The sequence below is a fragment of the Molossus molossus genome, unplaced genomic scaffold (genome assembly GCF_014108415.1).
Source record: "Molossus molossus isolate mMolMol1 unplaced genomic scaffold, mMolMol1.p scaffold_m16_p_8, whole genome shotgun sequence".
NCBI lineage: Eukaryota > Metazoa > Chordata > Mammalia > Chiroptera > Molossidae > Molossus > Molossus molossus.
This window is the reverse complement of record NW_023425402.1, coordinates 100,636,216-100,662,104: the sequence shown is the minus strand read 5'-3', so window position 1 is coordinate 100,662,104 and position 25,889 is coordinate 100,636,216. Positions and strand designations below refer to the sequence as shown.

Genomic DNA, 25,889 nt, shown 5'->3' with positions numbered 1-25,889 from the left:
AACAATAACCAAACATGTAATCAATGGGTCATATCTATCACTCCACTTTCAAAGCTCTTGATAAGTAGCACACAGGGAGGCGGACTACCCCAGAAGCCTCACCCACACTTCTGGGGGCTGCTGCTCTAAGAGAGGAGCTGAAGCCACCCAGCAGCCCGCTGCGTAAAGCAGCAGCGTTGCCACGCCCACACTGCACGCCAGGCTGCATTCAAATGGATCAAAGATATAAACGGAAAAAGGGAAATTATTAAAGTGCCACATGAAAACATTCCTCTGTGAATTAAAAACTTTAATAAGATATTTGCCAGGTAGATGTGTGGACCTGTTGAAGGTCTAAATCAACTTCAAAGCCAGAAGTTCAGTGAACCACTTGGGCAGGCAGAGAGGAGAGAATATTCAGGAGTAAATGATTAGCTCATTCTATACCAGGTGAGCCAAATGTTCCCCTTTAAATCAAAAGCTCCTGGTTTCTTTTGCCTCAACATTACAAGCACTTCTTATTTTTAACATAATTTGTATTCATTTCCTAGGGCTGTCATACAAGGTACAAACACTGGGTGCTTCAAAACACAGACATTTGCTCTCGCACAGTTCTGGAGCCCAGAGGTCGGAAACCAAGGTGTCAGCCAACCACGCTCTCTCTGAAGACTCCAGGGGGGCTCCCTCCTCTTCTCGCTTCCCGCTTGCTGGAGATCCTTGCCATTCTGTGGCTTACAGATGGATCACTCCAACCCCACTGCCGTCTCCTCCGCGTATCATCACGCCGTCTTCCCTCTGTGGGCGTCTATTTTGCGCCCAAATTTCCCTTTGCATAAGAATTAGGCTCTAACTTAATGACTTCATCTGAATGCGATACCTCTATAAAGACCCCATGTCCAAATAAGATCACATTCTGAAGTAGTAGGGGTTAGGTTTTCGACACATATTTTTTGGGGTGGTGGACACAATTCAACACACTTCAGTAGTAATATATCTGTTTAGCACGTACATAGTTACAATATCACTGGCATTCTCTATGCCAAATTCCCTCTGAAAATAGCAGAGCCACAGACCAATGCTCCCCACAGGTTTCCCTGGGGACACCCATTGTCTACCACACATTGTCCACTACAATCAAGATAAACATGCAGATTCTGGGGCTCCAACCCAGACCACTGAAACAGAACCCCAGGGGTGGGGCGGGGGTGAGGCAGGGCCAAGAAGCCCAGATGGGGCATTTTTCTCAAATAGTCTCAAGATTAGAAAAGAATTAATAGCCTTCAGGCCAACAAGTATCTATAGGGCTTCAGAGTTTCATGGGAAAGAAGAGTCAAGTAAGTAGTGGCTTTCCCTGAGTCCCAACCAGAGCTTCCCAGGAGCAGTGAAGGTCTGGGCAATGCTGACTTGGAAATGGAACTCGTGCAAACACTGCACATTGCCAGCCCAGAGGGGCCGCCACCGTTGATGTAGGGTGATTCTATCTCAGTCTCGAGGCTCGTATTACAGAACAGTGGCAAACTCTAAACTGCTAATCTGACCCTTAAACATATGTATCTGTCATGTCTTCAGGATGCCCCCATGCTTTCATGTCACGTCCTCTTTCATCACCATGCCACACAGACACAGGCTGAGACACCACAGCAGCCTGAGAGCAGGGTTTGCTGGTCTCATTACAGGTTGGGAAGCAGAGTACTGGGTAGGCTTGCCAAGTTCCTGAAATCTGCAGGAACCTCCCAGAACGGAATGTGTCCCTTAAAGATGCTCCCAATTCCCACATTGAGGCACTGTGCCCTTTCTCTGCCCTCCTGTGCCTACCCACTCGAAGTTTTAAATTACACTCGCTAAGTGAAACTAACGTGCTGCAAACCAGCTAATGCCTTTGAAAGTCCTAAGAACTCCAGTTCCGTACATGCCTCTATATTGCTCTGCCCCTTACAAAAGAGAGGTTGGAAATGAGCCTCACTAAGGCAACTGCTAGAGAGGACAAAACAGCAGGTAGATTCTGCAGAAAGGTAAAAAAAGAGAAATTCCACAGCCTTAAAGATCACTTTTACTTTATGGAAAAATTGAGTTCTAACAGGGCTCAGAGATTTCTTAAAATCAGGAGTTTCAAAAGTCTCCTTTCGTTCATTCATTTATTCATCCTTTCATTCATTCATTTATTCATTCATTCAACAAGAATTTCCTATGTTCTGCTCACTGCTAATTTGAATGATGGGGACGAGTATTAGTCAGGAAGGTAATTACTGAATTCCTGGGGCACACAGGAACAGAAGAAGCCTTGAGCCCTGGAATGGCCAAGACAAACATGCACCCTCAAGGACGATTCAAGAAGCTTCTGAGCAACCTGAGCTTGGGCTTAGTAGGAGGCATGTCCAGCAAAAAGGGATCTTCTCCTCCTAGGGCCAAAACTGAACAAGGAGGGAACTCAAAGTGACATAGTGGGGAGTTGGGGTTAAGAAGGAAGGGGATTCTTCTAGTGTTGAGTAGAGAGGGAGTTGGGCAGGAAAAGGGGAAGGAGAAAGGTCATTGTGTTCGCCACTAAAAGAATGAGGAAGTGGGTAAAGTAGACTGCTTCTCATGACACTCAGCTCAGCTGTCATTTTCCCTTTATTCCTCTTCCTGGGCCAGCAGCATCAGACACCCTTTCAGATCTGTGCCCAGTCATCGATGAGGCCCTCCGGCTGCTACTTATCAGTGTTTAAAAGTCGATACAGAACCCAGGGCTAGATAGTTATCCAAATATTTACTTACATATATATAAAAACCTTGAACACAAAGTATGAAATTGACCACAAGGTATGTAAAATTACGGTGAATTCTGGAAAAGGCATAATCTTTCATAAGTCAAAGCAACAGTTCTGTGACAATTCAAATTTCAGAGTAAAAAAAAAAAAAAAATCAAATGTACTTTCATTACCACTGGCACTAAGAATCAGCCAGCCAGTGATGCAATTGAGTGTGATGTGGAAATTCAAAATATAACTATTTTTGTGTCATTATTCTTCCTCTTTTGACCTTCAGCTGAATGATGTGACATTCATTGAGGAGTTTTACCATGTATAGTGTAATAGTAAATTAAGAGTTAAGAATCTAACTCTTCTAAAACTAAATCCTCATTCATAGATTATGTAAAGTGATTTTCAAATATTAACACATTTCAGAGCAAACAATAAAGACAAAACTTTCTCTATAGCTAGATATCACAGAGAAGATATATAACACATAAAAAATATCATCCTCTTCTGGCCGGTTTGCTCAGTGGTTAGAGCATCGGCCTGCAGTCCAGAGAGACCCGGGTTCAACTTCCGCTAAGGGCATGTACCTCGGTTGCAGTTTGTCCACAGCCCAGTTTGGGGTCATGTGGGTGGCAGCCAGTTGATATGTCTCTATCGCATCAATGTTTCTCTCTCTCTTTCTTCCTCCCTCTCTCCCTCCTGCTCTATCTGAAGATAAATACAAAATGTCCTCGGGTGAGGATAAAAAAAAATATATATATATATATATATATATATATATATATATATATATCATCTTTACTATACTTGGTAGGTAAGTTTTAGCATTATTATTGCTGCTGTTGTTTTTAAATTGCAAAGAAAAAGAAATTAATGTCTTGATAGGATCTTTAGCTAAGTCAAGTATAAGTACTTTGCAATTGGAACTTGGTTATCACACTTGCATCAAGTTGAAAAATATGCCCCAGATGTTAAGGAATAAAAAAATTTAACTTATAATCACCAACATTTGACAATTCTGACAAAATTCTATTAGTAGGAAAAAAAAAAAAATGAAAACAACAACAACAAAACACTTTTAGAGATACTTAAATAGTCCAATGTGTTATTTTTGCTAAAATTCATCATAAGGCTCCAGTCCAAGATGGAGACATAGGAAATTTCTGAATTCACATCCTCCCATAGACACACCAAATCTATAGCTATTCACCAAGAGTTTTCCTGTTTAAAAATTCCAAAAGAACTAGCTAAGTAATTTCTACACATTGTGTAAATGACAAAATAACCATGTTGAAAAGGGTAGGAAAGACTATAAGACACAACTCTCACCATAAACTACATCCCTGGCACAGTGAAATACAATTAGGAAATAACTCACAACCTCTAGCTTCTCCCTAAAAAATGAAGCTTTTGAACTCAACATCTAGCACCCAAACTTGTAAGACTTCCACTCCTAAGACACCTAGCTCCAAAAGCCAAAGGAGCTAGCATCCATGAGGTTCACATGACTATAGCAAAGTGTTTTTAACAGGATTGTAAGAACTCACTGCGGCTATTCTCCCAGGGCTTGGCACAAAGGAGCCAACAGAAATGCCTATTTCCCTTTTATTTGTAGTTAGTTAGTTAGTTAGTTAGTTAGTTAGTTAGTTAGTTAATCCTCACCCAAGGACATTTTTCCATTTTTTGTTCAGATAGAGTGGGAGGGAGACAGAGGAAGAGAGAGGGAGACAGAGGAAGAGAGAGAGAGAGAGACATCGACATAAAAGGGACACATTGAGTGGCTGCCTCCCACACGACCCAACCAGGGCCGGGGACAAACTGCAACCGAGGTACATGCCCTTAACGGGAACCAAACCCGGGTCTCTCTGGACCACAGGCCGATGCTCTAACCACTGAGAAAAACTGTCCAGGGCCCTATTTCCCTTTTAAAGAAAAAGATCTTTTACATATTTTAAAAGCTGCTACCAGAGGGTTGGGCTTCTTATTTAGCACCAGCTAGGGGTTGACTGCCATCCTCACCAGAGCCTGGGGAAGCCAGCAGACACAATCTCTGCATTCTCCCTGTAGCCTGCTCCAGGGAGAATATTCAAATATCTTCCTGGAAGAAGCTTGTATACATGTCTGTCATCACAACTTTTGCAGCTGCTTCCTTGACTGTCTGACTCTGATATCCAGTGGGGGGGCTTGGATTTGCCAGTCTCACAGGACTGTAGTAAACAAAGAAAGTTCTTCACCAGCTATTCCACCCAGGGCTTTTTATATAAAGAACAGACAAAAACACTCATCTCCTATTTTTCCCCTGAAAGAGATATATTTGCATACTTTAAAAGATCCTACCTAAGAACATGGCTTCCAGTCAGCCTACATCTTGGTTTTGACTGAGATCCTCCCCTTTAGGACACTGATAGGTCTTTGCACAACCTCAACTACTGGGGGCCATTAAAAACCAAGGAAGTAGGTTGGACAATCACAAAGGTTTGAGAGATAACTAAGAGCTTGGACCAGATAGAATGATTAGATTTACTTCTTATATGAGATGACTTCATCAAGGCTAGAAGTGGCTCATTTATATAGTGTGCATAAACCAACACAGAGGCTCAAAGAAAATTAAGAAACAAAAAACTATGTTCCAAACAAAAGAACAAGATAAAACTCCAAATATAGACCTTAATAAAACAGAGATAAATGATTTATATGATAAAGAGTTCAAAATAATGGCCATAAATATGTTCACCAAGGTCAAGAGAACAATGCATGAACAAAGTAAAAATTTTAACAAAGAGCTATTAAGAATATATCAAATAGAAATCACAGAGCTGAAGATTACAATAAGTAAACTGACAAAATTGAATAGAGGTGTTCAATATCAGACTAAATCAAGCAGAAAAAGGGTAAGTAAACTCAAAGATAGGACATTAAAATTTATTTAATCGGAGTAGCAAAACCATAAAAATAAATAAATAAAAAGAGTTAAGATAGCTTAAAGAACTAATGGGACACCATCAAACAAACAAATATTTATGTTATAAGGTCCTGGAAGGAGAAGAAAGACAAAAAAGGGAAGAAAGCCTATTCAAAGAAAAATCAGTGAAAATTTTCTAAACCTAGGGAAAGAAACAAACATTCAGATCCAGGGGGCACAGAGAGTTCCAAAAAAGATTAATCCAAAGTGACCTGCACTCAGACTCGTTATAATTCAATTGTCAAAAGCTAAAAACAAGGAGAGCATCTTAAAAGTATCAAGAGAAAATCAATGTGTTACATACAAGGGAACCCCCATAAAATTACTAACAAATTCTTCAGCAGAAACTGCAGGTCAGAAGGGAATGGGATAATATATGAAAGCACTGAAAGAAAGAAAAAAATACGCCAACCAAGAATATTCTACCTGCAAATGTATCCTTCAGAATTGAAGGAGAGATAGTTTTCCCGGCAAACAAACACTTAAGAAATATATCATCATAAGACCGACCTTACAAGAAATGTTAATATGAGATTTTTAAGCTGGAATGAAAGGATGCTAATTGGTAACAGGAAACTATATAAAAATTAAAAGCTCACTAGTAAAGGTAAATATATAGTTAAATTCAGAATACTCTAATGTTGCAATGGTGGTAAGGAAATCACTTATAAAAGGGGAGCAGATGGAACTAAGACATATGTAAAATATCCATCCGACAGCAGCAGAATACACAATCTTCTGAAAAACACAGGGAACATTTTCTAGAATATATTATATGTTAGGCCATAAGACAAGTTTTAAAATTTTAGGAAGATTGAAATCATATCAAGCATTGTTTCCTATTATAATGGCATAAAACTAGAAATCATTACAAGAAGAACTAAAAATGGTATAAATGTGTGGAGATTAAACATGTTTATGAACAACTAATGAGTCAAAGAAGAATTAAAAAGAGAAATCAAAAAATACCTTAAAGTGAGTGAAAATGGAAACACACTATATCAAAATAAGTGAGATGCAGCAAAAGCAGTTAGATGAGAGAAGTTCACAGTGATTTAAAAAAAAAATCTACATTAAGAAAAAAAGAGCTCATATAAACAAATTTCATAAAGAATTAAAGAAAAAATAAAGCCAAGGTTAGTAGAAGGGGAAATTAACAAAGACAGAGTGGAAATAAGTGAAAAAAAGGACACAAATAAATAAAATTATTAGTGTTTATCTAATAGTAGGTGTCACTACTGATATCACACAAATACAAAGGATCATAGGAAACTACTATGAACAATTATAAGCCAAAGATTTATACAGCTTAGACACTATGGGGAAATTCTTATAAACATACAACCTACCAAGACTGGATAAAAAGAAATAAAAAATCTGAACAGACCAGTTACTAATAAGGAGATTAAGTCAGTAATCAAAAACTTCTCAACAAAGAAAAGTCTAGGATCAGATAGTTTCACTGGTAAATTCTACCAAAAACTCAAAAAAGAATTCTTGCCATCCTCAAACTCTTCCAGAAAATAGAAGAGGAAGAAATGCACCCAAACTGTTTGATTGAGGTCAGCATTACCCTAAAACCAAAAATTTGTATAGAATCACAAAAGACCCCAGATAGCCAAAGCAATCTTGAAAAAGAAGAACAAAGCTGGATGTGTTACACTTCCTTATTTTAAAATATATTACAAAGCTATAATGATGAAAAGGATGGTATTGGCAAAAAATATACACAGATCAATGGAACAGAAGAGAGAGCCCAGAAATAATCCTGACAAAGGAGCCAAGAATATAACAAAAAGGAAAGAATAGTCTCTTCAATAAGTAGTGTTGGGAAAAGTAGACAGCCACAAGCAAAAGAAAAAACTAAACAAAACTGGACCCCTATTTTGCACTGTACACTAAAATCAACTCAAAATGGATTAAGGACTTGAATGTAAGATCTGAAACCCATAAAACTCCTAGAAGAAAACAGGGAGTCAGCTCCTTAATGCTAGTCATGGAAATACTTGTTTGGACCTGACACCAAACACAAAAGCAACAATAGCAAAAATAAACAAGTGGGACCACATCAAAATAAACAGCTTCAACACAGCAAAGGAAACCATCTACAAAAATAAAAGGCAACCTACAGAATGGGAGAAAATATTTTTAAATCATATATCTGATGAGGGATTAATATCTAAAATATATAAAGAATTCATACAGCTCAACAGTAAAAAAAAAAATTAAGAAATTGGCAAAGAAACTGAATAGACAGTTTTCCAAAGGAGATGTACAAATGGCCAATATGTACATGAAAAGGTGCTCAACATCACTAATCATCAGGGAAATACAAATCAAAACTATAATATCACCTCACACTTGTTAGAATGTCTCTTATCAAAAAGACAAGAGATAACAAGTGTTGGTGAGGATGTGGAGAAAAGGGAATCTTTTACACTGTTGGTAGGAATGTAAACTGATGCAGCTACTGTGGAAAACAGTATAGAGGTTCCTCAAAAATTAAAAATAGAACTAACACATTACCCAGAAATCCCATATCCAAAGGGTCTGAAAACGGGATATCAGAGATATCTACACTCCCATGTTCATTGCAGCATATTCACAATATCCAAGACATGGAAACAACCTTAGTGTCCATCAATGAGTGAGAGGATAAAGAAGATATGGGGTACATATGTACATACAACGGAATATTATTCAGCCATGAAAAAGAAGGAAATCCTGCTATTTGCGACAACATAGATAGGTCTTGAGGGCATTATATGGAGTGACATAAACCAGACAGAGAAAGATCAATACTGCATGGTATCACTTATACGTGAAATGTGAAGAAAAAAAAAAAAAGGCCCAACTCATGGAAACAGAGTAGAAAATTTACTGCCAGGGATTCAGTGATGGGGCAAATAGGGAGAGATTGGTAAAAGAGCACAAACTTTCAGCTGTGAGATGAAAACAGGCTGAGGATCAATGCAATACACAGTGACTATAACCCTGTGCTCTATCACTGAAATTTGTTAAAAAAGTAGAACTTAATTATTCTCATACATACAAAAATAAATAAATAAATCGGTTAATTAACTAGATGGGAGACATCCTTCCTTCATATATATATGAAGAATATATATATATATATTCTTCTTTTTAAAATTACTATTATTATTATAAATGTAATATCATCTATATTATATTTTCAGTGTGGGCTATTTTTTAAACAACAGATGGTTTTCTGAATATATAAAAGCTTTTCAAAATATGACTTTGTCAATTTTCCTGAAAAGCTTGACATTCATCTGCAAATTTTTTCAGAAGACTGCTTTTCTTTCATCTTTTATCCTTTTGAAATCAATTACTATTTTTAGTCTGCTTGGTCAGAAAAATAGGCTTTGATTAACAACAGCTATATTCTAATAGTACACACACAAACACACACACATAATTTCTTTTTGCCTTTATAATTTTTTTTTAAACCACCAAGTAACAAGATAGAGTTTGGTCCAAGGATTTTGAAATCATTTAGGTCTTTTAAGCTAAAATAAGGAAGTCAGAGAATGGTTTTGCTACACATGGACATAATTTCCTTCCCTTTATTTCTGTTTCCATTTTATTTTTAAATTCAGAAGATTATTGTCATGAATTTTTTATCCACTGATAATGTATATGAATTTAATTTCATATATTTCAAATATTTATAATTATACAAATGTCATAATAGGAATCCACTGGTAACTATAAAAATATACATTGGAGTTTCACTCTGCTCTGGAACCAATACTGCTACAGCTTCATGAGGGAAAATATAGGCTGATAGTACAATAAACTCAGCAACAACCGACAGTTGGCTCTCAGGGATGTGGCCATTATTATTATTTCTTAATTTTTCTCTTCTTCTAAAATATGTAGAAAGGCAATAATAAATATTGAGGTAAAATTTATAACCACATTACATTTAGATTCCAATATGTGCTTATTATAGATCTGCATCATCTGAGAATGCTAAAGTAGGTAGTGAAGTGCTCAATAAAACCCTTACTTCAAAGGTGGCTGGGAGTTTTTATTTGCCATAGGACTGACCCTAGATATCTAAAGATGCCTGTTAGCCCCATGCTTCTGTATTACCCAGATGCTACCACCTACTTGGGTGCCCTCTATCAAGTTCGGATCACAGCATTGCTGGCTCCTATTCAAAGAACCACGGGTTAATATGTTGATATATGCAAATACATAAAACATTCTCTAAGGCCAGACACATGTTCACTTGGCCTATAACAGATCGGTGAACCCTGAAATGCAAGTACAAAACTGCAGATTTATTTAGCTTAATAAAAAGCATCCTGTGCTTCATAGATAATATTTGAGTTCATCAATTAAAAGAAACCAAATGAGACAATCTCTCTAAATCCATTACTGATTTTATCCGTAAGCCCAAGAAAAAGATGTAACTTCCTCTGGCCTTGATTCACCTACATTGGCTCCTGGATGGACATGTTGGGGCATGAACGAGGTCCCTTTCTAGACTTGTTTCCATAATAACTAGAGTTCTTCTCCCTGAACAAGAACAGCAGCAATCAAGCTTTCCAGGAGCCAGCTTTGAGAGAGTTGACTGAAGGACCAAGGTCACTTCAGCCACTGGATCTTTCTACAGGCTCCTCTCAGGAACAGGATGAGAACTCAATGTGTCTATTGTATTACCTTTCTCCTAAAATATTAAGAATAGAAGTTGAGCAAATAATTGCCATTCAGTAAAAACAATCTGGTATTATCTCTTTAGTCTGCAAAGTCTTAAAAAATAGATTTTTAAGGTAAAATGACTTATTAATGATTGAGGTTTTCTGAACAAAAGTCCTCATTATTAAACATGTATAGACCATAAATCATTTAATGGTAAAATAATTTTGACACTGTGAACATATAATATTAACCACATTTATTATATGTAGTGTCCACCCCACATTTTTTGGTGGATAACATGGGTTAAAAATAATGTCAAATTAAAGACCTTAATCTTCTAGATTTTTATTGTAAAACATTATTTCCTAATTTTCAGGAGAATTACAGTGTACTGATACTAAAAATGAACAAATTCTGCTGTACCCTTGAAACCAATTAGATAACAAGCTATTGTTTCCCACTATTGTTCTCTCCTACGACATCGCAACCGGTTCATAAGTAGTTATTGACTCGGAACAATAAAATCGAGCTTAGTGTTCTTACCTGGCACCCTCTTTGCCCAGTTGATCATGTGAACCAGCTCCCTGTCTGCGAGGTTGGTCAGCAAGCCCATCATCGAAGCCTCACTGAAGGGTCTGGTAGGGTCATACTCAGAATAGATTATGGGGGGCTCAGCCTCCATCAAGGCACTGACCATCTGATCGGCTGTCAGGGATAAGGCAGGGCTGTTCTTCTTAGTGTGCTTAATCAAGAGAGGGCTTGGCCAAAGGCTGGCAGATCTCACGTCTCCAGAGGACCCAGCTTCGTTCCTACTCTCCCCATCATCTCTTTGGCGCTTGTGTTTCAACATTCTCCCTCCTCTTCGGTCTTTCCGTATCCCTGAGAACACAGGGGAAAAAAAAACAGTTTATTCTTTTTCTCGTGTCAACTTTCATACTGAAACCATCTTCAGTGCTAATAATTCTTTATTTTATTTAAAGAAATGCCTTGAGGCACAAGTATGCTGGTAAGTGTTTGACAACCAGCTGTCCAAGAAAAAAATTGTAAAAGCTTTGATTTGTAGCATTCACCAATTTCCATTGTGTAAATACTCCTACAACAGCAACTTTCAAGCTACTTGTCTAACATCAAACAGCTTACAAAACTCCTGAAAATTGAACAATAGGCTTTTGTGAGCCAGTATAGGTTGGTTCTGACAAACTGTGTGTGTGTGTGTGTGTGTGTGTGTGTGTGTGTGTAACATATGCTATATAAAGAACAGAAGTATAATTATCCTTGTAATATAGCTTAGCATCAAATGCTGCTTCTGTATGAATATTATTAATGACAAATTAATGCAACAAATAGCTGATTCTTTGAAAAGATTAATAAAATTGACAAACCTTTGGTTAGACTCACTAAGAAAAAAGAGAAAAGACCCAAACAAAATCAGAAATGAAAGAGAAGTTACCACAGACACCACAAAAATACAAAGGATCATATAAGAATACTATGGAAGACTATATGCCACCAAATTCAATAACCCAGAAGAAATGGATAAGTTCCTAGAAATATATAACCTTCCTAGAATGAGTCACAAAGAAATGGAAAATCTAAATAGACCAATCAACAGTGAGGAATTAAAACAACTATCAAAAAACCTCCCCAAAAAATAAAAGTCCAAGACCAGAGAGCTTCACTAGTGAATTCTACCAAACATTCAAAGAAGATTTAGTACCTATCCTTCTTAAATTCTTCCAAAAAATTGCAGAAGAAGCAACACTTCCTAACACACTTTCTGAGGCCAACATAACCCTGAAACCAAAATCTGGCAAAGATAACACACACACACACACACACACACACACACACACTACAGATCAATATTGCTGGTGAATACAGAGGCAAAAATCCTAAACAAAATACTAGCAAATCAAATATAATACATTAAAAAGATAGTATGCCTGGCCAGTGTGGCTCAGTGGTTGAGCATCGATCCATGCACCAAGAGGTCACTGATTTCGATTTCCGGTCAGGGCACATGCCCAGGTTGTGGGCCAAATCCCCAGTGGCGGCCAATCAATGTGCTCTCTCATCGATGTTTCTATCTCTCCCCCTCCCTTCCTCTCTCTCTAAAAATCAATAAAGAAAGGGAAAAAAGGCAAAGAGGTGAGATCCTCATTCCCAGCTCTAAAGGGATAACACATAACAATTAAGCAGGGTTCATTCCAGGGTTGCAAGGATGGTTCAACATACACAAATCAATTAATGTGATATACTACATGATTAGAAAAATCAACCTAGTTAAAATGGCTACATTACCCAAATTTAATTCAATTCTCATGATAATCCCAATGGTATTTTTAAAGATATAGAACAAAAAAATTATCATATTTGTATGAAACCACAAAAGACCCTGAGTAGCCAAAGCAGTCCTGAAAAAAGAATGAAACCGGAGGTATAACACTCCCTGACTTCAAATTAAATTACAAGACATATCTAAAAAGCATTTAGTAAATATCCTTATCATTTAAGAAGATCTCTTGTTTGAAGACACAGAAAAGGAATAACTTATCCAAAATATAACAGACAGCCTCTGGACCCCAGAGGTGCTCCATAAGTCTTTTATTGTTACTAAGCTACACTTTATCACCTTGGGAATTGACCCAGGACACTTAAGTAGTTTCCTTAGTTCTAAGAGTTTCACAAATAAGGGGAAAATGTACATTTCTCTTTTCCTATCATAAAAATTTTCAAATAGCTTAAAATAATTTCCCCCCAAAGGGTTGCCCAGCTGTGGTTCTCACTAACTAAATTATGTTGGGATAGAGGATGAGAGAACTCAATTTCTTGCTAATTTTTTGAGGTTTTGGCTCAGTGTCTTAGTCTGTAAAAAGCCACACTTCGGTGCTGAAATGTATCAGTCGAAACAAATATTTTTAAAAGACAAAAATTAACACAAGCTTCCATATTTTCAAAAACGTTAAGCTCTCCAAAATATGTTAGGAACCACAGTTCTCAAATTTATATGAAAGAAATCATCATTTTGGTAAAAAGTAATACAATTACTTTTAATCATAAAGACATGAGAAGTAAACACTCTTTATAATGCATCATCTGCTCTCTCATTCATAACAAATAAATAACTAATGTCAGAACTTTATTCTATTTTGCTCTAATTTGTCAAGGAATGTAGACAAATGTGTAACTGTAAAATTTTTATGCCTAACTTTTATTTTTGCAGGCTTACAGTAGATTTATTTGACAATACTTTGAAAATATAATGAATCCACAGATCCTTCCTATTGGCACAGTATTAAAATAAGCAGTTCTCAACGCTCTTTAAATAAGTCAAAATGGTAAAGATGATTATCACTAATATGCATTGAGCACTCCCCATATGCTTATATTTGAGCACTTTATATACACGTTCCATGTAAGCCCGTTACAGCCCAATTAGACCTCACAAGCATCCTGGGTAAATATTAAGAAACTGCTTCTCAGAGAGAGTGATGAACATGTCCAAGACCATTCTCTATTTAGCATCTAGTTCTGAAATGGAGATTCTTTTTTGTTTTTTTTAGTTAACAGTTTTAAATTTCTAGCTATTATCAACAAAGCTGAAGGGACACATAGAAGTAAAATAGGTCAGATGAGAAGAACGGTTGTATCTGACTCGTTCCATTGTTCTTAGATGGCCATCGTTCGACATTGGGCATTGCCAGATGTTCTATCTGAATTAAGGGAGATGGTAGTCACACTCTACACTCGGCTCATCAGCACACATCTGGAGTACCACACTCATTGCTGGATGTTGCCTATATAAGTAAAATAAATCTGTTTAGGTTAGAGTAACCAGGGTGGTGAGGAGACATGGAAGTGGGTCTCACAGAGATCGACTGCGGAACTAAGAGGGGTTAGCCTAGGGTAGAGAAGATTTAGAGAGAACGTGAGAGTCACTCTCAAATAGGCTGTCCTGTTGGAGCTATGGTCTTAATGTTTATATTCCTCCAAATTCATATGATGAAATCTAATCTCTAAAGTAATGTATTTGAAATGGGACCTTTGGGAGCAATTAAGTCATGGGTGTAGAGCCCTCCGGAATGGAATTAGTGCCCTTTCATGGAGAGGCCAGAGAGGTCGCTAGCTCCCTCTGCCATGTGAGGACACAAGAAAGCAGCTGTCTGCAGGCCCTGCAGACCCTCACCAGACTCCAGGTCTGCACCTTGATCTTGAACTTCCTAACCCCCAGAACTGTAAGAAATAAAGGTGTTTAAGCCACCCAGTCGAGGACATCTCTGTTATAGCAGCCCAAACTGACCTAGAGAGATGGATTCATCTTGCTCTTTATGAGCCCGAACGGTAAAAGGGGAGAAATATGTGAAAACTGTGAGCAGTTAGAATTCAATATAAGGAAGCAGTTTTTAATAGTCAAAGCTGACCACACAGGTAGAATCTGCTGCCACAGGAAATGAAGCTTCAGATCACCGGCAATTTTCAAGAATAAGCTAGAGAAAGCTTGAAGGGATTCAATTACCCGGTAAGCATTTGCACTATGTGACCTTCACTATACCATCCATCCTCAAATTGGATGATTCTATGATTATCTATTTGGAATGTAATACCAGAAGCCTTGGGATGGGGGGGGAAAAAACAGGAAAAGAAGATTAAAAACAAAGAATCCCTTTAGGTTCACATTTCTTAGGAAGTTTTGAGGTTAGAATTTTGAGAGACTATATTCTGATCGCTATTTACCCACTTTGGGTTGGGACTGGGGTTTTAAAAAATGGATTATTCTTTAGTAATAGTCAGTGTGTTGCTCAAATAGTGTTTATTCCCCCTACTGTACAACTTTACAGAGGTTGAAAACGTGAACAGATCACACAGGAAAGCTGCATCAGCAATAAAATCTTTTTACATCAGATCTACGTGGGAAGATAAAGCAAGTGGTCTGACTAAAGAAGAAATGGTTAAAGCAGTATTATTTCCCTAAGATAAAATCAGGGTTACCTGATCACGTCTCCACAAAAGCATTTTAGTTTTAAAAAATAAAGTCTATGCTTTCTGTTGTAAATGTAACTTACCTTCATTTTAAAAGGTTTCCAAGATAAAGACAGATAGAAAGTTAATGAAACAAAACAAAACATAGTATTACCACCAATGTTAAAAGGTCTCAGCAGTCATACTACAGACCATCAATTTCCAGAGAAAGAATTTTAGACTCAATTCAGGTACTAGTAGTGGGAGTTATCGAATCTGCTTATTAAAGTATTTGTTCATTTGGTAAAAAATTGTTCAATACTTACAATGTACAGATGATACAGTGATGAACAAAGACGGATCATATTATCCTACATCAAGTTTTCAGCTTGGAGGGAGAAAGACCAAACTTATTCAGTATCCACTGAATGAACGAATGAATGAAATGTCCATAACACAATGGAAGGGATGAGTAATACAAGAAGGGGGAGACAAAAAAATCTTCTCTAAGAGATGAAGTTACATTTTAGACAAATAAACAGCATTTCCTTTCTTGGAGAAGTTTGTAAGTAGACTAATACTCAAATCATTTAGGTGTAGTACTACTTAAAGCAGCGAGTTGAACCACCAGACCTCTTTGAGTCTCACAAATATGTGATTCAAGTTGTTGAACACAAAACAAAAAAATGACCACAGATTTGGGATGTAGAACAAAAAAATGCAACTGGAGAGATCAAAGAGAGAATTGAATATTTATAAAATTATCAAACAGTCAAATAGGCAAAGGTAGATTCAATTAGCATTAACAAATATTTTCTGTAATTTAACCCCCAAAATACTGTATTTTTCAAATACCAAAGTCCCTACAAAATGTACAAACAGAAGAAAAATATAAAATGGTACATATTGTCAGCTACACATGATAGGATCCCATGATATTATATTGTCAACTGCATGTGATAGGATAGGGTCAATGAGGAAGGCATCCTTTTCTACTTGCAAGGAGCAATTGTTACACTACCAGTGGCATGCCAGTGTCATTACCAGTTACAATATTAAACAAATATTTTATAGTAGTTCAAAGCAAATTGAACTGAGTTGGGTAGAAGAACGTGAAAGATGCCCCAATTTCTTCTATTCTAGCCTAGGTGAAATGAGAACTGCCAATAAGGACCTACAATCTGTGTCTTAGTTCTTGGTTATACAGAGAGAGATGGGACATAAAAGCGGCATGCAGCATGGTCAGTGTGGCATACTGGGTTGAGCATCATCCCATGGACTGAGAAGTTCCCATTCTATTCCCAGTCAGGGCACATGCCTTGACTGTGGGCTCAGTCCCCAGTAGGGGACATGCAGGAGGCAGCCAAGCGATGTTTCTCACATTGACGTTTCTCTCTCTCTCTCCCTCTCCCTTCCTCTCTATCTAAAAATAAATAAAAAAATATATATTTTTAAGAAGTATGTTCTGACCTTAAAATAAAAAGATCTGTCTTAATGTGTCAAACCAGGTGTTTTAAAACACAACTTCTAATTAATTTAGAGTTTGTTTAATCATTCCTTATCATTATAATTATTTTTTTTATTTTTATCCTCACTCAAGGACATTTTTTTGCATTTAACTTCAGGTAGAGCAGGAGGGAGAGAGGGAGGACGAAAGAGAAAAACATCGATGTGAGAAAGACACATCGAGTGGCTGCCATCCGCACAACCCCAACCGGGGCCAGGGACAAACTGCAACCGAGGTGCATGCCCTTAGCAGGAACTGAACTTGGGACTCTCTGGTCCGCAGGCCAACACTCTAACCGCTGAGCCAAAGTGGCCAGGGCTACTACTATTATCATTCTTTAAATTCTTCAATTTGGCCATTGTATCTCAGGAAAATTAATATACTATCTGAATATTCATTATTTAATATAAATCATTGGATTATTTGCTTTTAATGCATTCTACATTTTAAATTTTTTCTGAAATTATCTTTTTTCTTCTTAATAGTCTGTGCCTCTACAAAAAGCTAGTACAACTTCAGTAAAGTTATTTTTCCAGTTTCCTAAGACTGCTTTAATGTATTGTTAAATATTTCAAACATTTGCATAATAACTTTTGTATTGGTTAATACTGCATTATTCATGAGGTATTAAAAAGCCAGACAAAGTGATACACTAAAAACTTTTAATTCAATATGTTGAAGAAAACAGAAGTGCTGATTAGTTAAGAATTAAATAAAGATAAGAACTAATAAAACTTGCTCCAAGGAAATTTCCCTGCATCAGTTCTAATATTTCCCTTTCAAACACTAGCAGCAAATCCGATAAGGTAGAAACTGTTATAGTCCCCCATTTAACAGAGGAAAGAAGTTTAGAATAACTATCAAGCCCAAGGTCACACCAAGGGCAGCAAAGAAATTTGAACCTAGGTGAATTATGTCATTATAGATTATTATCAATGTTCTCATTGCCTCTAAGAGTATCAGGTGAAGGGACTCTAAATTACCCAGTTCCTTTTACTTAGTGCTCTTTCTCTTCCTCTTTTACATCCAACAAATCACCACAATTTAGGATTTCCTCATGTGTCTTTCTTTGGTCCCTCCTTACTGCCACCAACCTAATTCCCATCTCTAACCTGTCTTGCCAGCATCAATGCAACAGCTCCCAATTTGTCTCCCGCCTACCTTCACTCTATTTTCCAATCCAATTAACTGCCAATGGATTCATCTCCAGTATACACACAACCCTCAGAAGAGGGGGTGGTGAGGGGAGGGAAGAGATAAACCACAGAACTTATATGCTTGTACAGTATTATAGTATGCTCTCAGTCCAGAATAGAAATAAACTCTAAATCAAAACCAAAAAGATACACAAAAATTCTCAAATATTTGAAGATAATACACTTTTAAAGAGCATTTGGGTCAAAGAAGCCTCAATAGAAATTTTAAAATATTTGAACAAAGTGAAAATAAAAATAAAACTCATCAAAACATGTGAGTTGTAGGAAAAGCAGTGCTTAGAGGAAAATGTATAGCATTGAATACATTTATTACATAAGAATAAAAATATATCAATAAACCTAAGCTTTACTAATTAGGAAACTAGAGAAAGAAGATCAAATTAAACCTAAAGCAAGCAGAAAAATAAATAAATATTAGAGAAGAAATTAAAATTGAAAAAAATAGAATACAGTTTTAAAAATCAATGAACACAAAACTGGTTCTTTTAAAAAGATCAATAAAATAAATAAACTCCTAGCAAGGATAATTAAAAAGAGAGAGAAGACATAAATGACCAATATCATAAATAAAAGAAGAGTCACTATCACTGGCTTCATGAACATTAAAAGGATGATATGAACAACTCTATGCCCACAAATCTGATAATTTAGATGAAATGTACCAATTACTTGAAAGACATAAACTACCAAAACTTACACAAGGAGAAATAAATAACCTGAATATCTCTACAGCTATAAAATAAATTGAATAAATAATTAATAATCTTCCCCAAAATATCATCAGCCAGCCCAGGTGGTTTCACAAGTAATTTCTAAAAATATATTTAAGAAAGAAACCATGCCAATTCTTATGGTCTCTCTTAGAAAACACAAGTAGAAGAAACACTTCTTAACTCATTCTTTAAGTCTAGAATTAGCCCTAATACAAAAGTAGATAAGGACATTACATAAAAGAAAAACTGCAAGCCAATATCTCCCCTAATCATTGGCATAAAAAGTCATTTTAAAAAATGTCAGGAAGTCCGAGCCAATGATGTATTCAAGAAATTGTACACCATGACCAAGTTGGATTTATTTTAGGTATTTAAGACAAGCTTAATATCTGAAAATAAATCCGTGTAATTCACCACATCAACAGAGAAAAGAGAAAAAAAAACACAGAAGTCTTACAATTTTATCAATTGATACATAAGCATTTGATAAAATTGAATACCCATTCAGAATTAAAAAACAAAAAACTCTCAGCAAAATAAGAACAGGTAATAGTTTTCTCAATTTGTTAAAAGATGTCTATAGAAAAAACTACAGTTAACATAATCCGTAAACTCTATATGCTTTTCCCCTAAAATCAGAACAAGGCAAGAATATCTTCTCTCATACCTCCTATTCTACAAGGTACTGAATATCCCAGCAAGTATAAGACAAGAAAAAGAAAGAAAAGGTACGCAGATTGTGAAGAAAGAAATAAAACTATCACTATTCACAGATGACATAAATGTTTATGCAGAAAATCCCAATTAATTTACCAAAACAAAACATCCTCCTGGATCTAATAAGTTATTACACCAAGGTTATGGGGTACGAGGTTGTCTATTGCTTTCCTTTAAGTCGGCAACAAACAACTAGAATTTGACATTTAAAAAACAATACCACTTACATGAAATGAAATACTAAAGTATAAATTAACAAAATATGTACAGGACCTATGTATAGAAACTTATAAATCACTGATGAAAAATAAAAAAAGATCTTTTAAAAATTAAGAGATAGTCCATGTTCTTGGATTGGAAGTTCAATATTGTTAATGTTCAGATTGCTCAATATTATCAGACGTCAATTCTTCCCAACTTGACCAATAGATTCAGTGCAATCCCAGTAAGAATTCAGCAACCTATTGTGTAGACATCAACAAACTGATTCTAAAGTTCAAATGGAAGGTAAAATACCTAGACTAGCCTGTAATACTGAATATATTGGAGGACTCACACTACCTGATTTCAAGACCTGCTATAAATGCTACAGTAATAAAACAGTGTGGTATTGGTGAAAGAATAGATAGGTAGGCCAGTGGACCAATGAGTCTAGAAATGAAACTACACAAATATAGCAAATTGATTTTTGACAAAGGAGATAAAACAATTAAATGAAGAAAAGATAGTCTTTTCAACTAACATTGCTGAAACAATTGAACATCCACATACAATGAGAAGAATCTGTATACAAAATCTTACTCCTTACACAAAAATTAATTCAAAGCGAATTATAGACCTTAATGATAATGAGAAACTATAAAACTTCTTAAAGAAAACAAGAAATATTATATATGAATTTGGTGATAAGTTTTCAAACACCATGACAACAAAACAATCCATGAAAAAAGAAAGTTAATAAGCTAAACTTTATTAAAATTAAAAACTTCTAATCTGAAAAGAAAACACTGTTGAAAGAATGAGAAGACAAGCCACAGACTGGAAGAAAATATCTACAAAATACAGATTGGATAAATGATTTGTCATCGAAATATATAAAGAACTTTTGAAACTCAACAAAAAAGAGAACAAAACACTAATTTTAAAATGGGCAAAAGATCTAAACAGACACTTCACCACAAAAATATATACAGTTGTTTTTTTAAATATATGAAAATATGTTCAATGTCACTTGTCATTAGGAAATCCCAAATTAAAACAATAATTAAGTATCACTACACAACTATTAAAATGGCTAAAATCCAAACATTGACAACACCAAGTGCTGACAAGAATGTGTAGCAGCAAGATCTCTCATTCATTGCTGGTAGGAATGCAAAATGATACAGCCACTTTGGAAGACAGGTTGGCACTTTCTTGTGAAGCTAAGCACAGTTTTACCACATGACCCAGCAATTGATCCAGTCTTACCAAATGATCCAGATATTTACCCAATTGATTTCAAAACGTGTACACACAAAAACCTGCAGGCAAATGTTTATAACAGTTTATTAATCATTTCTACAAACTGGAAATAACCAAGATGTCATTCAGAGGTGAATGGATAAAAACAGCAGTACATCTAACTCAATACTATTCAGTCATAAAAAGAAATAAGCTATCAAAGTAAAAATATATGGACAAAATGTAAATGTATGTTGCTATGTGAAAGTAGCCAGTCTGAAAATTCACATACCATCTGATTCTAATTATATGACATTTTAGAAAAGATAAAACTATAGAGATGCTAAACAAGTCAGAAATTGCTAGGGGCTCAAAGCAGGAAGGAGAGGTTGAATAGGAGAATTATAGGAGATTTTATAGGGTGGAGAAACACTAGGGTCCTTTAGAGTGATTAATCACTGTAAATTAATTGTCCTTGATGAGTTAACTTGGGAAAAGATGAGCTTGATTCCTCCTAGGGGTGCAAAGGGCACATTTCTCCCTATCAGTAGTTAGAATTCAATATAAGGAAGCAGTTTTTATTTAGTTTTTTTAAAATATGTTTTTATTGATTCTTTAGAGAGAGGAAGGGGGAGAGAGAGAGCGAAACACTGATGTGAGAAACACCTATCAGCTGCCTCCTGCACGCCCCCTACTAGGCACTGAGACCGAAACCCAGGCATATTCCCTGACCAGGAATCAAACCAGGACCTTTCAGTCCATGGGACGATGCTCAATCCACTGAGCCACACCAGCTGGACAGTAAGCAGTTTTTAATAGTCAAAACTCCAAGGCCCACCATCATGGTCAATCATGTTATCCAAGCCCAGTCTGGGCTCACCTTCATCTCAGGCCCCAGAGCTAAGTCTCCATTTGCTGTGACAATAGGGACTCAGCAATAATGGAAGGCAGCAGCTGCAGCAATATGACTGAGGAAAACATCATATGGCGTCAGCCCTGCCTGGTCACGCCTGTCCCACTGCAGAGCATGCACCCAAAGTTTACAACAACCTCAGTCTCCGTCTGCCCTGTTGAGCTGAAGTTGTCTTACCTAAAAGCACTCGAAAGACCCAAACTGCAGAATAAAATAATGAGTCTGCTCTGCAATTAGCATACGTTTTACATTCAGGAAAACAAGACCTATATATGCTATTGTTTTCAAAATGAATTCTTCTGCAAAGCAAGTTCATAGAAAGCATTAATCTCTCTCTTCGCCAACTCACATTGGAATATTATAATTTATTTTGTTGACGTTTGTCTCTAATTTAATTTTAAAAGGGATTGCATTGTTCCTGTTCTGACTTGTGCTCTGCTGTTTAAAATAAAAAATGTCCCTTGTGGAAGCTGAAGTGACCAAAGAGATAGCTCTCATGTAAGAAAGCAGTGTTTTGGAATTTCCCCAGAAGTCTGGGAAGGGAGGGGACGTCAATCACAGACTATCACACCTTTAATTGCATATCAAATCAGACTGCCTTATTCCAGCAACAAAACCGAGAGTCAAGGTTCAAACCAAGTAAGGAGTAAGTCACAACCCACATGTGTTCTCAATGACGTACGTTTTGACTTAAAAGTATAATATTCACTCTTAAAACTACTGTGAGTTTTAATAAAATCTGCTAATAAAATCTTGCGTCTTGTGACAGCTGTGGTGGGCAGTTCTATAAGAATCTGATTTATTAATAACAAAATTTACGGGGTGAGGAGAAAAGCAATACTTCTTTTTTTTCTCGCCTGGCTCAATTCCCCTGTAATATCTTAGTGATGAGTCTCCTGCTGGCAGGCATTCTGTAGTCAAGAGGAATAAATAAGACACCAAGCTTCAGCCTGTGAAGGTCTCTTTTTTTTCTCCCATTCCTTAGCAGCTCTGCAACTCAGACACACAGTTTCCCTCCTCGAACTTGTAAAAGAAACATTTTGTCTCCCCATCTCCCCATGGTCTCTTCTTTGTCTCATGCTGGTCGATGCAAAGTTGGGTACAGATAAAGTCCCTGTTGTCTCCAGTGTGGATACAGATGAGCCCTCCCACCCTCACTTGAGTCACCAACACCCAATTACATTCTCCTGGACAGAAGTGCCTGCCAGTGGACAGTCATCAGACAACAATCCCACAACTGAGTCACAAGCGAGTTCACCCCAACAGGAGCTTTAAGAAATGCTCAAGTGGGTGCATGTCACATTTTTTGAGGGTTACAAGGGGTTATTCCTTTTTATAAACTCTCACTTGTGAACTCCGTCACCTTAAATATATTAGAGATCTCTGATACGCCCTATCATTCAGAAACCCAGTGGTGGGCAAATTAGGGGCTCAGTAAATACAGGTCACATGCTGAATTGATGTCTTATCTTGGTGGCTATCAGAAATCACTGGGGCTCCTTTCTGAAAACATCAATCTGAACAAGTTCTAAGACTAGAGGATGATGAAATTAAGAATTATCAAAAGCCAATGATTATGAAGTCCCCCCCCCCCACCCCGTTTTAAGAGAGCTTGGCAAAAGGAAACATCTCATTCTTATCAATGATCTATCAGGAGCAACTCTATCTCACCAGACTACGCCAAAGGAGTTCCCTATTACCCCAATCCAGAAAATTCCTCTCTCTGACACACGCCAAGATTTAGTTTCTTAATGATAAGGGCTGTGCCTACTTCTTTGTATTTCCCCTAGACTTAACTCTGTGCCTTGTAAATAAATTAGTTTTCTGAAGGAATGATCAATGAATATTTTATGCGCCAAACTGAACCAGTGCCTTTCTTTTTTTAATCCTCACCCGAGGACATTTTTTCATATTTTGTTCAGATAGAGTGGGAGGGAGAGAGGGAAGAGAGAGAGAGAGAGAAACATCGACATGAAAGGGACGCATCGAGTGGCTGCCACCCGCATGACCAACCAGGGCCGGGGACAAACTGCAACCTTAGCGGGAACCGAACCCGGGTCTCTCTGGACCACAGGCCAACTCTCTAACCGCTGAGCCAAACCAGCCGGGGCTGAACCAGTGCCTTTTAAAGAAGACAGCATTCCACCAAGGGCAGCGGCATGAATCCAGGGCCAGCCTCCCTCCGACAGAATCTCCACTTTCCTTTTCTCTGCCTATATTTCAGCATCAGCAACTCTTTGTTCAATTCAAACCAAGTGGTAGAGTTATGACACTGTGGTTTCTTCCTGAACGTCTACTCTCTCACCCCATCTCATTGGAATTTTGTTATTCACTCTTACAAGTTCTTATCCACTTTTCTGAGAAAAATGAATGTGTCTTGATGCAGGCAGCAAGCCCACATCTGTTCATGTCACCAAGTACCAACTAGATCCTTTGCTTACAATTGCTGGAGCTGAAAGTGTATTGCAAATATCTTTGGCAAGATGATTATCAGATGTGAAATGCCAGGTAGGACCACTCCAGAGCGCACGCCCTTCAGTAGGCAGATCCCTAGCAGCCTGGCCTACGACTAGCGTCCTATGAAAACCTAGATGTTACTGCTGGAGATGGGGAAAGACAAAGAAAGAAGCCTGGGGTCAAAATACCAAAGCTGACGTCAGTGATGTCTAAAAGAGCTAGGAGAGCAGAAGAAACTCCAAAACAAGCTGGCCAGAACACTATTAAACCCAGATAAGATACATGGGTAACCTTTTAAAAATCTGTAAAAAGCTCGCTTGCCCTGGCCGGTTGGGCTCAGCAGTTAGAACATCAGCCCGTGGACCAGAAAAATTTGTAAAAAGCTCCCTGGTCAGTTTTGTTCAGCGGTTAGAGCATCGGCCCACGAACCAAAGAGTCTCAGGATCAATTGCAGTCAAGGGCATGGACCTCCGTTGCAGTTTGGTCCCAGGCCCTGGTTGGGGTTGTGTGGGAGGCAACCAATCGATGTGTTTCCCTCTCTCTCTCTCTCTCTCTCTCTCCTCCTTCCCCCACCCCCACTCTGTCTGAAAATAAGTGGAAAAATATCTTCAGGTGAGGATTAAAAAAAAAAAAAATTTGTAAAAAGCAGTTCAAGACTTAGACCTCATCAGGCATGCTTAGAAGCCCAACTATAAGTCAAATTTACAGAAGGAAGTCATGTCATCATTTGAGTCTTTGTGGTCCTAATACTTTGTAAAGATAATTATAGGGTAGATTATACAGTGGAATATTACCCGGCTATAAAAAAAAAAAGAAAAGAAAAAAGAGCCCTGGCTGGTTTGGCTCAGCAGTTAGAGCGCCGGCCTGTGGTCCAGAGAGACCCGGGTTCGGTTCCCACTAAGGGCATGTACCTCGGTTGCAGTTTGTCCCCGGCCCTGGCTGGGTTGTGTGGGTGGCAACCACTCGATGTGTCCCTTTCACGTCGATGTTTCTCTCTCACTCTCTTCCTCCCACTCTATCTGAACAAAAAATGGAAAGGTGTCCTCAGGTGAGGATAAAAAAAAAAAAAATGAAGAAGAAGAAATCTAACCCTTTGACACAGCATGGATGGACCTGGAGAACATTATGCTAAGTGAAATAAACCAGCCACAGAAAGACATTACCATAGGATTTCATTTATATGTGGAATCTAATGAACAAAATAAACTAACAAACAACATAGAAACAGACTCAAAGACCAGAGAACAGACTGACAGCTGTCAGAGGGGAGAGGGGTTGGGGGGCTGGGTGAAACAGGTGAAGGGATTAAGCAAAAAATAAATAAACTCATAGATACAGGGAAAAAAATACTTGTGTGGCTTCCTGGCCTTGCACTTACTGCACCTGTATCCATTTTTCAAAGCCACTCATTCTGCGCATGTTTAGTCGGAGTCAGAAATAACGACACAGGATAAAGGATTGAGAAGCAGAATGAAGACTGCAGCCCAAAGGGGGGAAAAAAACATCAAAAATTGCTACTATTGCTATAATTTCTGAGAAAACTTCTTAGATTTTATTCATAGTTCACAAAATTATAGATAATTAGTATATGTTCCAAAGGGAGATACAGGTAA

The 25,889-nt window shown here is 37.3% G+C and overlaps 1 protein-coding gene across 4 annotated transcripts in view; it reads right to left on the bottom strand.

Annotated features, from left to right (window-relative positions):
* Window positions 1–25,889, bottom strand: part of ESR1 (estrogen receptor 1) — a 265,106-nt gene that overhangs the window by 145,515 nt on the left and 93,702 nt on the right. For all 4 annotated transcript variants that reach the window (XM_036248186.1, XM_036248187.1, XM_036248188.1 and 1 more), the window contains one exon: window positions 10,894–11,229. In XM_036248186.1, the coding sequence (XP_036104079.1) occupies window positions 10,894–11,229 (336 nt within the window). The remainder of the gene's footprint in view (window positions 1–10,893; window positions 11,230–25,889) is intronic.